The 13,249-nt window shown below is 39.0% G+C and overlaps 1 protein-coding gene across 1 annotated transcript in view; it reads right to left on the reverse strand.

Moving 5' to 3' along the window:
- The window catches only part of AFF2 (ALF transcription elongation factor 2), a 468,515-nt gene that overhangs the window by 89,915 nt on the left and 365,351 nt on the right, over positions 1 to 13,249 (reverse strand). Inside the window, exon 8 of the mRNA XM_063431978.1 lies at positions 8,122 to 8,173. Coding sequence (XP_063288048.1) covers positions 8,122 to 8,173 — 52 coding nt within the window. The remainder of the gene's footprint in view (positions 1 to 8,121; positions 8,174 to 13,249) is intronic.

Raw genomic sequence — 13,249 nt, forward strand, 5'->3', positions numbered from 1 at the left:
TATTGAAAAAATTGAAATAATCTGGCATTTATTGGATATATTTGACTAATGTATGAACTTACTAGGGCACCACCACCATGGTCTCTAAATGAAAATAACCCAACTTTACAAAGACATGAACATTGGCTCCATAATCACCTACGTATGTTATGCTTCTTCCGCTATTTACTCACAGGCATGTGCAGCTTAGCATGCATATGCTCCAACCTGAGACATCGTAAATAAAACCTTACATCACTGGAACACTCCATGTAACATTGAGTGTGTCCCTTCCTCATATGAAGGAAACAAATTCTAGGAGGTATGCAGCATTAGAAAGTAATATGGGGCACACTTTTTTAAGTTTAGACAGACTTTATTGAACTCTAGGAAGACATATTATTTTCTTGCAGATGCCCTGAAGTGCTGCTTTTCGAGGTCCAGTTGATGTTTTCAGCCAGCGTTAAACTGTGTTAAATGGTGGGTTGGACTAGATGAACTGTTGATAACTTCACTGTCAGATAATTTTCCCACGCACTAATGATATTAAACAGTGAAGATGTACCAAACCTTAAAATTGCTGTGTCCATGCTATTTTTAATCACAATAAACAGTGTTATCTCATGAACACTGAGCCTAAAAAATGATCACCCTTTGTGTACATATATGTACTGCATTGCATTTTTATGATCTATATTGCAAATTGTTTTTACAGCTTAGGGAAATGTTAAAGGAAAAAATTCGACTGCTTTTACAGCTTATTGGCACTTGAATGCAAAGTCATTTTCTTCTCAAGTACTCAAAAGCTGAGACTGACAGTGTTAAAACATGAATACACTATAAAAAACTACTTGGGACTGCCTTATGGTCTGTACAGTTCCCTTTGAAAAGGGCCATAAAATCACCATTTTAATTAGCATACTGATTTCTCTTTATGACAATCACACACGTTCCTGCAAGTGAATGTCAGAAATAGAATGTAGTCTAGTCTCCAGGGTGTCCATTCAGTGTCTAATATTGATAGAAAAATCAGGTGAGGACAAACGTATTGGGAGGCACTGATAAAAAACATGACATCATTAAAAATGGTACCTAGACAAACCTATGGGGATGAATAATAAACTAGCTGTGAAATACACATTACGGTTTAACCAGAACAAGAAATAAGATACTTAACACATACATACGTGTCACTAAGGAAGGACTTTACTACATGATTTTCAATGTATCAAAGTGAAACACATCATAACAAGATCAACGTTTCGATCATACATTGTTATTATCAAGATGACCCTTAGTAATCTTGATAACCTTGTAGAGGCAAAATCTTTATATTTTTTAAGTTGTGCATCTCACTTTGATACATTAAAATTCATGTAGAAAAGTTCTGTGTTAACACCCACTCACTGAAAACATAAAACCTTTTATACGTTTTGCATATTTCAGCAAGCTGAAGTGCTTTATGTGTTTGGAGTGTTCATTTTCAAAGAATCAATTTAACGTTATAAATACACACATGTATGTCTTTAGGTTCAGGACCTCCTTTAGAAAGTAAAAAAATAAAATTATACTCACCCTTCATCCAGCGGGATCCCAGGTTTACTGCAACCACTATTTCTCAATTGTGTAAGATCATCTCAACTTTACAATGTTAAGCATAGCCATCACGGGCTGCGTTCATTGGCTGAGCGTGCTCTCAGCCAATGACTACAGTCCGGGGCTGTGCTTTCTTCTATAGAGACATTTGGCTACAAAAGAACGAATACAGCAAGTTCTCAAACTGTACTAAAATGACTTACCAACATACTATGGGAGTGTTTAACAAACATTGCTAAATCAATTACCACATGCCTTCATGGTCTGCGTGCATGCCAATGTAGCTACGTGCAGGATCAAAATAAGTTGGTGTCTGTTTTAGTGGGGCCAGCTAAATTTACCTGCATATTTAATATTCAAAATTTATTGAGCAACAAAGAAGATATTTACGTTTGGGTTTATGTTTTCATTTTAGAATCAGAAAGATGAAGAATGCATTACTTTTTCTTACCCCCTTGAATCCTCTAAATAAAAGCCATAAAAGAAGCTGTTACATGCCATTTTATGTTGACAATGCTTAAGGGGATTATTCAGTAAACCAGAAATTGTTAAACATTTACAAGGAAATTGCAGAATTTAGCCTACTGCACCCGGCACATTTGCTGAGTTTGAGAATTCTTTCATTTTAATAGTTTTGGTGTACATGTACAATTTATTTATCAATTCTCCACAATTCCCAATTTAATATCTAAGGATATATTTGAATTAAATTCCAGAAACCAAGCTGTTTCAGAATGAAATACTCTACAACTGATTTCTGCATAAAGCACATTTTGTCTAAGAGTAATAGGAATTGTAATCGCACAAAAAGACTAAAATTTAACCAACCGTGCATTACCCCCTGCCTCCAGGCACAAAATACAACAAAACGGAAAAGGCATGGATAAAATCACTCCAGTCTGAAAGCCTTTTTGTACAAGCTAAGTGAAGAAAAGGCCAAGTTATGGGTAAATGTACAGATCAATTTCCTCTTGTGAAAGTGTTGAAAATACACACACCGGATCAACCAAATGAGTACATTTCTGGGCATCTCAGCTTGCTTTAGACAGAGAGTCTAGATCCAGTTTATTGCTGAACCCATTGATCTGTGTACAGTCCATTTATCATTCATGAAAAGAGTCAGTGATCTTCACAGTATATTAGAAGGAACAACTCAGATCATCTGTCAACTGCCCTCTTATTTCTGTTTCCCTCTCCACAGGGAATTCATCTCCTTCGATTCTTCTTGAATTAAAATGTTGCTAGGCAACACAGCTGGGGGCTCCGATGGTTTCAGTCTGTCAAAACTGTTTAAGCAGCTGGAGTTTGTAGCAGTGAATTTTTTTTTTTATTTTTTTTATAATTTTAATTATTTTTTGGTTTTATTTATTTTTTTTACTTAAAGGGATAGTAACTTTTTAAAATATAATGTTATATTAATTAAGTGATTTTTGTGCATTGATGCTACACATTGCTGATAAAAACAGTGCCATTTCTGAAAGAAAATGCATTTAAAAAAAAATGTAAATGTTGTATCAGCACTTTTCTGGTGGTTGTTATTAAAGCAGCCACTAGGGGCTGCAGACAAAAATATATATATATATTAATAATCTAATCTCTTGTTCAAAGCATGCTGATGGTTGGTGCGAAATGTCCAATTATTTGATTCACTGCTTTTTACTGAATTGGTAGATTGTGGTGATTACCACACATACATCACATGTCTGCACTGCTTCTCTCTGAGAAGCATTTTATAAGACACAGATCATCTCCCAGTAGGAGGATGCACATACAAAACAGAAAAACAAGTTGTAGCTGAAGGTGTAACTCCACCTACAGGAGCTTTAATTAGCCAGGAAAGTGGCAGACGGTAATAGAATGGTTTTCTGCCATACTGGGGAATGGTGCCAGTGTACTCCTGACATCACAACTACTTCAGTGGGCTACAGTGGTTATTATGCTTGGGGTAACCCTTTAACTAGCCAAGCACACAAATTCATATTTATTTCTGTAAGCCAAGTATAACTGTGCTACTGTTCCAGCTCTCTCACAGGAAACTTCAAGTGGCTCTGTCACCTCAAACTTTCTGTTCTCCTATTGTTCCCTCTTCTCTTCCTCTTTCACAATCTGTTCTTCTTTTCTTCATTTCTGACCTAGTCCTCATTAATTAAAACGTAGCACAAAGTAGGGACTACTTTGCCTTATGTATTTTACCTACGCCTGACAAATGTGACAAAAGGGTGGAGCCTAAGGCAAGCTCTACTTCTTTTGTCAAGATAACAAAGGCAGAATATTGCCTTAAGCTCCACCTTTTGCCAAGATAGCAAAGTGTAAAAAGAATACATGAGACAAAATAGTCCCTACTCGTTCCTATGTTTTAAAGAGAAACAGATCAGAAATGAAGAAAAGAAGAACAGACTGTGGAAGAGAAGGAGAAGAAGAAATGATAAGAGAAATGTAGGTTTGAGGTGAGAGAGTCACTTTAAAAAGGATCCACACCGATTACCATACTCTTACCATGCAAGGTGGTGTGGGTCAAAGGGAAGTTATTTTTCCCGTGACATCACACAGTAGCAAAGATGCTTTTTGCAAATTGCTGCAACTATAGCAAATATCATGATTTAAGACATGAGCAGGGAGCTCTTTGAACCTCTTCTTATAACAATAATAACACATTGGTTATATTAATTGAAGGTCTCAAAATGCAACGAAATTAGCACATGCACCATGAAAAAAATATGAAAAATTATAACTTGATATATTTGTAACTTGTAAAAAAATAAAGACGGAAAACTGTGCCAGAGGAAAAATGAAAAATAAATCAGTAGCCAGTGCATTTTCAATGTTTCTGATCAACAATACTGGCATAATTTAGAATCTGCACAATGTACGATCTAGCTGTAAAGGAATTCCCTTAAGAGATGCTAAGCAGATGTTTACTTGATATAATGAACATGCCCTATAAATATCCTTTGCTGTGGTCAGCATGATTTCTGGAAAAAAAAAATCATTGAAACATGTCAGGTTGCTGATAACTCAGAACTTAAAAGACGGCTATTAAATAAAAAATAAATAAAAAAAGTCAATACTCGAGCCTTTGCAAAAACATTTGAGACTGATTACACTTGTTATACTGAAAGAAAAAAAACATGAAGTCTATATCGTCAGATCTTTTATTGAGTTGTGAGCTCAGCATCAATAGCTTCTGCTCAGATGTAAATGGAAATTGATTCCAGCCATGACCCTTCATTTAGACTGTACAACTAATCCTGAGTAACCCTATTAAACAGCAAAGGAATGCATATTTAATGGAAACTTTGGCACATCAATAAATATTTTCACTATGACAAAGACACATGCAATGCACTATGCTAGGACCTATTTATATTATCCAGGTTTATTTAAACCTATAATCTATGTCCCAAGGTACAGTGAAAGAAAACCAAAAAATAAACACATGCTTTTATTTTTTTAGTTGAATTTTTTTTTTAAACTATTTATTTTAATGACTCATACCATCAGCTCTTCTAAATACAGTGCGACAGCCCCGATTTTGGACCCTCATCCAACTGACTCACTTAGACACTTTTATTTTTGGAGAGATAGAAATAAACAATGCCTTTTTGAATTGGGAGTATTAAAGTTTTGATTGTGAGCCTCTATTTCTGTAAGTGTAAGCTTTGTTTAGATTTTATAATATAATATTTTCTGGAAACAATACTACAGCTGTATTGTACGCATGTGTCACCGCAAAATTATGGCAATTTGATATTTACTGGCTGGGGATGTCTTCCAAGGAACAAAAATGCTCTGTAGGAAACCATAACAACATTCTATATTTAGTAGACAGAGTCACATTTCTACAAGTGTATAAAGCCAATTTATGTTGTAACTGCTGTGCCTTGTAGGACCTGGCATAAGGTCCCACAAGATCTGCAGTACTGGTCCGGCTACCTACTGTAGCCTTATAAGCATGCTCACCATTGTTAAATTAACAATACCAGTACCACAGCAATAATGTCAGTACACACATTATAGGCCAAAATCCCGGGATTAGATTTGCCTTATAATACACTGCAGGTTATTTAATCTGTTCCTCCAACCACCTCTTCACCACACATGTGGTGGAGGGAGAGGGACAACCATTTGTTAGACTTTACCTATTTAATAGTGGGGCCCAGGTTTTTTTTTTTTTTTTCAATCACTTTCTTTTTTATTTTCTTAGTGCATGGCATAACATTCAGGCTTGTGCTGCCACAACAGCATTGACAAGCTTATTGCAATATCACACGTTAATACAGTGTTATGGCGAGTTAGAAACTGCACATTTTTATGGTTTGAATAAACAGGCTGAATCATAAGGTCTGTGCTCAGGACTAGAGAGAATACAGGGGTAACAATAGAGGTGCTACCATATAATAAACAAGCTAGCTCAATCATTGGAGACACAGGCATTTTGTCTAGGCACAATCTTATACTTTTCAAATGTAAGCCAATCTAAAGGTCTACGCTTAAGACCTAAGAGAGTGTATGGGTGAGTGAAACATTACTAACGATCATGAGTGTTAACTATATGATAGCAGGTTTACATCCTTGAACATTGGGCTGAACAGGATAGGTGGACTAGTAACCTGTCTTGTTATAATCATGCATTAGGTAGAAACAGTAGCAAGCTGTAGTTAATGTTAAGTCCGCTTTATGACCACTGGGCACTGATCGCACCATGGAGACTCTTAGATAACAGTTTAGATGTCTTTGCAAGAGAACTGGTGTACATTACATGTTGTCCCTTCATCCTATTCCGCGTGAGGGCCATCGGAGATTGGCAGGCTGCATGTGTGTTAATCCAAGCTCCCTGCATGTGGCCCATGGTAGGTGAGTTGTGCCAGGGCTTCCTCTCCTCCTGAGCCCAGGTCTCAAGTGAGTCCCTTGCCGCTTGTCCCGAGACCCTCGGTTTCCGTTTGGCTGGGTCGCGATTCTGTGGGCGCTTTACGTGTGGAGGAGATTTCCGCGTGCCGGTACGGCTTATTGGCTGAGCCGCCGGTTGTGCCCCCTGCTCAGTGCACGTTTCGGTCTCACGGTCCGGCGTGTCCGCTCTCTTGGTCTGCGAATCATGTGAGTTTCGGCTTTCGATGCGGTGCCAGAACGCTTGGCATATGCGCTCGAACCGGGCTTCGAAGTCTTCCCGCCAGGCCTGAACATCTGCTTCTACTGTGGTTCGTAGAGGCTGTGGCTCGGCGGCCATCTTGTGTTCGCCATGCGGTCCCCGGGTATGGGAGATCCCATGGTTGCCGGGGGGTGTCCTTCCCCAGTGGGGACCGGGATGACCCCCACCGGTCCAGAGGGGGGTTGACGGGGCAGCTAGGTCGTCGGTTGTCGTTGAGCGTCCCGGGTCAGGAGATCAGCCGCCTCCCCCGGCCCGTGGGTCGTCAGTTTTGTTAGGTCTCGGGACCAGACGGTTGAAAACTGGGTTAAAACGGCTGGCTGCACATGTTTATGTTCCTGTTCTGCTCAGCGTTAGGCTGTTGCTTGGGCCAAGTCGTTTTTGGAGCATTATAGGGTTGGAATAAATTATATTCAGCCCTCTTTTGCAGGAGCTGAGCTGAAACACATCTGGCCATCTTGGAATCTTGGCTGTCAGGCCCCGCCCCCCCCCAGCTTTTTGTTTTAACACACTCTAGGTATGTTTATGTTAAATGGCTGACATTGTTTGCCATGTGTTAATCCAGCAGCACGCAAGCTCTGGACTAGATGCTAAAAGTGGTAAGGTGTGTTCGGAAGTACGAGTAAGTATCAAATATCCATTTTGACTAATTATAACTCTTTTTTTTTTTTAAAGATATATTTTCCAGCACCCAATAAATCAACCTGTACGTGTGCTGTCGAGCAAGAAAATCATAAACAAAATGTTAGCTCTAGCCCAGCCATCAGTTACTGATATCTCTGTGAATCTTGATTTAGTATTCTGCTACATTGACAGTGACATAATAACTAGTGTGTCCTTCATTACACCAGAGAGAGGTGATTGTATGGTGTTCAATGTGATATGTAATTACAAGAGGTCCTTAATGTCATCTAGGCTATGTATACCACTGGCTTGATGGAAAGTCTTATTGATTAAATGATCCCACACACGGAAATAAATCAAGGCATCAATGTTGTCTGTGTTGAACACACAATAATCAGTAAATTAGTATTAAACCATTTCATATGAGGACGGACATTGTGTGTGTGTGCTTTTGCACATTAACATGTCTCATCTTCAAAGGGCAGAGAACAATATAAGTCACAATATAACATCAGCAACAGTGCAACTATTTAATTATCCATAAACTATCATTTCAGACGTATGTTTGAATCGACCGCACACTGCAAGACAACAATAAATCACTTGCCTTAGGAGCTTTGTAAAGTTTCTACAATTTTCCCAGAATGTCATGTCAAATATGCAAATAAGCAGAAAAAAATTATTCATTTTTTTAGATCGGTCTCACATTTCCGCTTGGTCCCAGGTTTTTCTCGTGCACACAGATTTAGATTGTCACGTGTTAAATTAGAAAGACATACCTGCTCACTGTCTTCTTCATCGCTGCTCAGTTTCAGATCATCTTCTAGCATGCTATATGAGACAAGAAAAACAAATACACTTATCATTATAATGGCTTGTAAATGACAATTCTATTAAATGTTTGTCTGATTTCTAAGGTTTACGGAGTTGAATAAGTGTATTGCTATATTTATATTGTCACCTATAAAACATATTAAATTTCAATGCACTTAAACAAATGCCAACTTTAAACATGGAGCATCATTATAGCAATATTATTTGGCATGACAGTGGTAATAGTATAATGCTGTTTATAATGGTTTATATCATTATTAGAGTTGAGCGGACACCTGGATGTTCTGGTCTTTGAAAAAAAGTCCGGGTGTGGGCCCGAACTTGACCCCGAACCCGAACCCCATTGAAGTCAATGGGGACCAGAACTTTTGGCCACAAAAATGGCTCTAAAAACCTCCTGGAAAGGGCTAAAGGGCTGCAAAAGGAAGTAAAATGGGGGTAAGAGTAGGACAAGTACCCTGCAAACAAATGTGGATAGAGAAATCACTTCAAAATAACATAAAATAAGCAGCCGCTTAGTAGATAACTCCCTAATTCACACGGTATTAGGGAGCTATCTACCAAAAACCTGAAAGACCTAAATTGGTCAACTAAATTGGTCTTTCAGCCACATTAACTAATACTAAGTAAAGATTACTTAGTATTAGTAAATTCAGCCACTACTCGCTATACCGAGAGTAGGGGCGTGTCTAGTAAACAAAAAAAACAAACCTATTGCCCCCACCCCTGTGCGACTGGTGGGGGCCCTAAATAAAAATTTGGGGGGGGACCTAATGTCCTCCCCCTGGCCCCCACCCCTGTGCGGAGGGTGGGGGCCCTAAATAACAATAAGGGGGGACCTAATGTCTTCCCCCCCGGCCCCCACCCCTGCGCGGTGGGTGGGGGCCCTAAATAACAATAAGGGGGGGGACTTACTGTCCACCCCCCTGGCCCCCACCCCTGAGTGGTGGGTGGGGGCCATAAATAAAAATTGGGGGGTGGGACCTAATATCCTCCCCCGAAGCGCCCACCCCTGAGTGGTGGGTGGGGGCCATAAATAAAAATTGGGGGGGACCTAATGTCCTCCACCCCGGATCCCACCGCTGCGCTGCGGGTGGGTGTCCTAAATAACAATAAGGGGGGACCTAATGTCCTCCCCCCTGGTCCCCACCCCTGTGCAGCGGGAGGGGGCCCTAAATAACAATAAGGGGGGGGGGAACCTACCTTGGAATTTTCCCACGCTGTGTAATTTGACTCATAACACTCTGATTGGTTACTTATTCCACCAATCAGAGTGCTTTGTGTCATTTTACACAGCATGGGAAAATTCCAAATAACTTTCCAACGCTGTGTAAAATGACACAGAGCACTCTGATTGGTGGATTTCAAGCCAACCAATCAGAGTGCTGTGACGGGTAAATGTAGAGACTTACCTGTCAGTCTCTTCATTTACCTGTCAGGGCACTCTGATTGGATGGCTTAAACCCACCAATCAGAGTGCTCTGAGCCTAATTGCAGGGCGGGGCAAGGCTTTATAAGCCTCCCCCCGCCCTGCAGAGCTCAGTCTGCGCGGAGCCCTCCATGGATGAAGAAGGATTTTTTTTTTTTTTAAAGTGCGTTGGTTATTCTGGATTTATATTTGGCCTTTTTTGGGACTGAAAAAATAAGATTTTAGAAGAAAGAAGACATCAAATGGTAAGTCTATTTTATTTTACAGGTATTTAGACAAGGGTCCCCCCTCATTATTTTTAGGATGAGGGGGGAAGGTAGGGGTAATTTCTTGGGGGGGGGCTCAGGAGGGGGGATATAGCGTGTAGGGGCATAATTTACTAATACTAAGTGACCAGCTTCTAGAGAGGCTGGGTCACTTGCTGCACTGGCCAATCACAGCCATGCCATTAGTAGGCATGGCTGTGATGGCTTCTAAGGGCACACAAGTGAAACGCTTGTTGATTGGCTGCCCTGCAGCCTTTCAAAACGCGTCATTAATTCGTCGAACTCCGAACTCCAACCCGAACATACAGTGATATGTCCGGAGTCCAAAAAACTTAATGTTCGGTACGAACCCGAACTTTTCAGTTTGCTTTCTCTCAACTCTAATCATTATAGTATTTTGGGTGCACCTGTTTATGTGTTATGGTGCCGTTGTGAACTCCCTAACCTTTGTGGTTACCTGAGACGAGTTTGACTGTAAACCCATCATCATAACTAACATGTATTGGCCAGCACCAAATACCCCCTATGTCCAATCCCCATAATTTAATTGTGTTCTTATATTTAAATTTGTAATTGTGCATCTTATTACCTAAATGAAGAGTAAAAAAAAACCCCAAAAAACAATTGATTGAATGTGACCTTCACATTTGAAGTCTCAAATATTGATTTAATAATTAATTAATAGGACAGATGCACATGGAGTGAATAAACACACCTGTAGTCTAAAAATATCACCCTTATAAATAAAATGGTTAATAAACAGGAGTTATTATGGACTTCTCTTTGGAGAGAGATGATATAGAATTGTATATTAAACCTTGTTTTATTCCTGTCACACACGAAAGTTAATGTCTTCATAATACATCTCTACAGGTACATATGTATGTCAACTGTTAACAAATGTTGCAAGCCTTACATTACACAATGGCAAGAAACATCACATTGACACTTGATTGCACAACAGGAGAACAATTAACCTTTCTCACTCATATTAATCTGGAGAAGTGCAGACCCGTTAGATACAGAGGTGTTTAATGTGTTCATGCTACGTTTCAGAAAACCAGTCTTAGCACTGAATGCACCTACTGATAGCCAACATCTATACCAGCTCTAGAGGTTGCTTTAGTAACTAGATATTTTGGGTGGATGATTATTTCGCTAGCTATGACATATTCATGAGCTCTATATACCTCTCCATTGAGCAATAATTGCATCGAGAATAGGAATTGTTAAGAGAAGAAAAAAAAAAAAGAACAGTATCCTTGATTCTCTGCATGTGTGGATTGAGTAAATAAAAACTGATTAAATAAAACTGATTTATCTCTAGTTCAGTGAACTCTTGAAAGTTGTAGTTTTACTTACGGTACATAAGACTGTAAAAACTGAAAAAAATTCATTTCATCCGAATAGATTTGTCAAAAAAAAAAAAAAGAGTTTATTGATTGATTTGGGTTTGTACTTGTGGCATTTCAGTTTGAACAAATCTCTTTCATATGATAATCACAGAAAAAAAATGTTCTGACAAATCAAAATGGCACAGAAGTTGGCCAATTAGTTTAGTGAACTGCAAAATGTAAATATCATGCACATATTTAGCAATACATTAATAGGCGTATTTTTGCGTAATTCGGTTCATAGATCATGTGAAAAGAGAATAAAGTGAAAAAAAAATACGAATTTTACTAATTAAGAATTATATGACAAATAAAACCCACAATGTCATGGTCGTCTTTTTATAGGTTGTATACTTTTATTAAGTTCAGCTGTTCTCCGATAGCTCAGTAAATAAATAAGAATTGCTAAAACATATGAAACAAGGTGTAATGACTTTATTTGCCTTTTCCACCTGAATAGCATGTTGTGACAAACATACAACAGAATTCAATATTCTCAAGTGCTTATTATAATGTCAATTTGTCTTCTAGCCAAAGTCACACTCTGATGAGATGATAAGTGGACTGAACAATATATTTACTGATGAAAACATAAAAAATAACCTTGGAACAATTTGTTTAGTCTAAAAATGAAATGCTCATTATCTCTGAACAATGCTACTATATTTATTTACCTTACCACAGCTCTTCTCACACCTTAACCAGTTTTCAGTTGAAAGCTTGACTTTCTGTATCCTTCAGGAATCTAATAAATCTATCCATGACTGTACCAACAATTAAATTGAATCTTTAACACATAACATAATTCAGCATTTCTGCTTTGCTAATGACCTTCAACTATTCTGTGTTCACACCCTACATCCGTCTCTCAACAAAACACGTTCTCTAAGTATAATACCCAATCATATGTGATGGCCTACCTTAATCACGCTTCTCCAAGTTTCCAATTCTTAAACAAAAAAACCCACCTCTTAATACTGCATATGCCACATCCGGTCTTCTCCAACAGGAGAAACTGGATATGACTTGAGAACAAAGTAGGATTTAAATGCTCACTGAAGCTGCCATAGGCATACATTAGTCTAATATTTCCCTCTGAGAAGCATTCTATTACACAGCATACCAATAGCACAATTGTTGCGCATGTGCCATTTTTTGCTGACAAGGAAGGGAGACTGCTATTACTAAGAGTCTCCTGGTGGTGGAATGGGGTAGTGACAAGAGAGAACTCACCGCTGGAGAAAAGAGGTAAGAAACATTTATTTTATGAGACCATCTGATTGATTGAGTTTAACTCACCTGTTTCGGCAGAAGCGCCTCTAATCCATCAAGAAATCCATCAATTCCAAAAATTTTAAAAAGCAGAAAAAGTTTTTTCACAGACATTTTTTGCAAAATACCTTAAAGGAACACTAAAGGGTCAGGAATACAAACATGTTTTCCTAAATCTATAGTGCTAAACCCACCATTTAGATGGCTTGCCCCCCTTAGATCCCTTAAAAGCAATTAAAACTCCCCTTATTTCCAGCACCGCACAGGTCTGCCGGCGCTGGCCCTGCCCCGTTAGTGACATCATCAGAATTGCCGATTTTTAGCCAATTCAATGCTTTCCCATTGGGAAAGCATTGAATTGGCTAAAATCGGCAAGGGGCGGGGCCAAACACGTTTTGGCCAATCAGCACCTCTTCATAGAGATTCTCTATGAGGAAAATTCAGCATCCCCATACAGAGCGTGGAGATGCTGAATGGCAGTGCTGCCTACTGTGCAGCACTGAGCCAGGAAGCACCTCCAGTGGCCATCTGAGGAGTGGCCACTGGGAGGTGTCCTTAGGGGCAATGTAAAAACTGCCTTTTCTCTTAAAAGGAAATGTTTGCATGAATATGCCTGAAGAGAGCAATTATACTCACCAGAACAGCTACATTAAGCTGTAGTTGTTCTGGTGACGATAGTGTCCCTTTAACATTTACATTTTGCTGCTGTAAG

This window comes from Pelobates fuscus, chromosome 9, assembly GCF_036172605.1.
Source record: "Pelobates fuscus isolate aPelFus1 chromosome 9, aPelFus1.pri, whole genome shotgun sequence".
In the NCBI taxonomy this organism is placed as follows: Eukaryota; Metazoa; Chordata; class Amphibia; order Anura; family Pelobatidae; genus Pelobates; species Pelobates fuscus.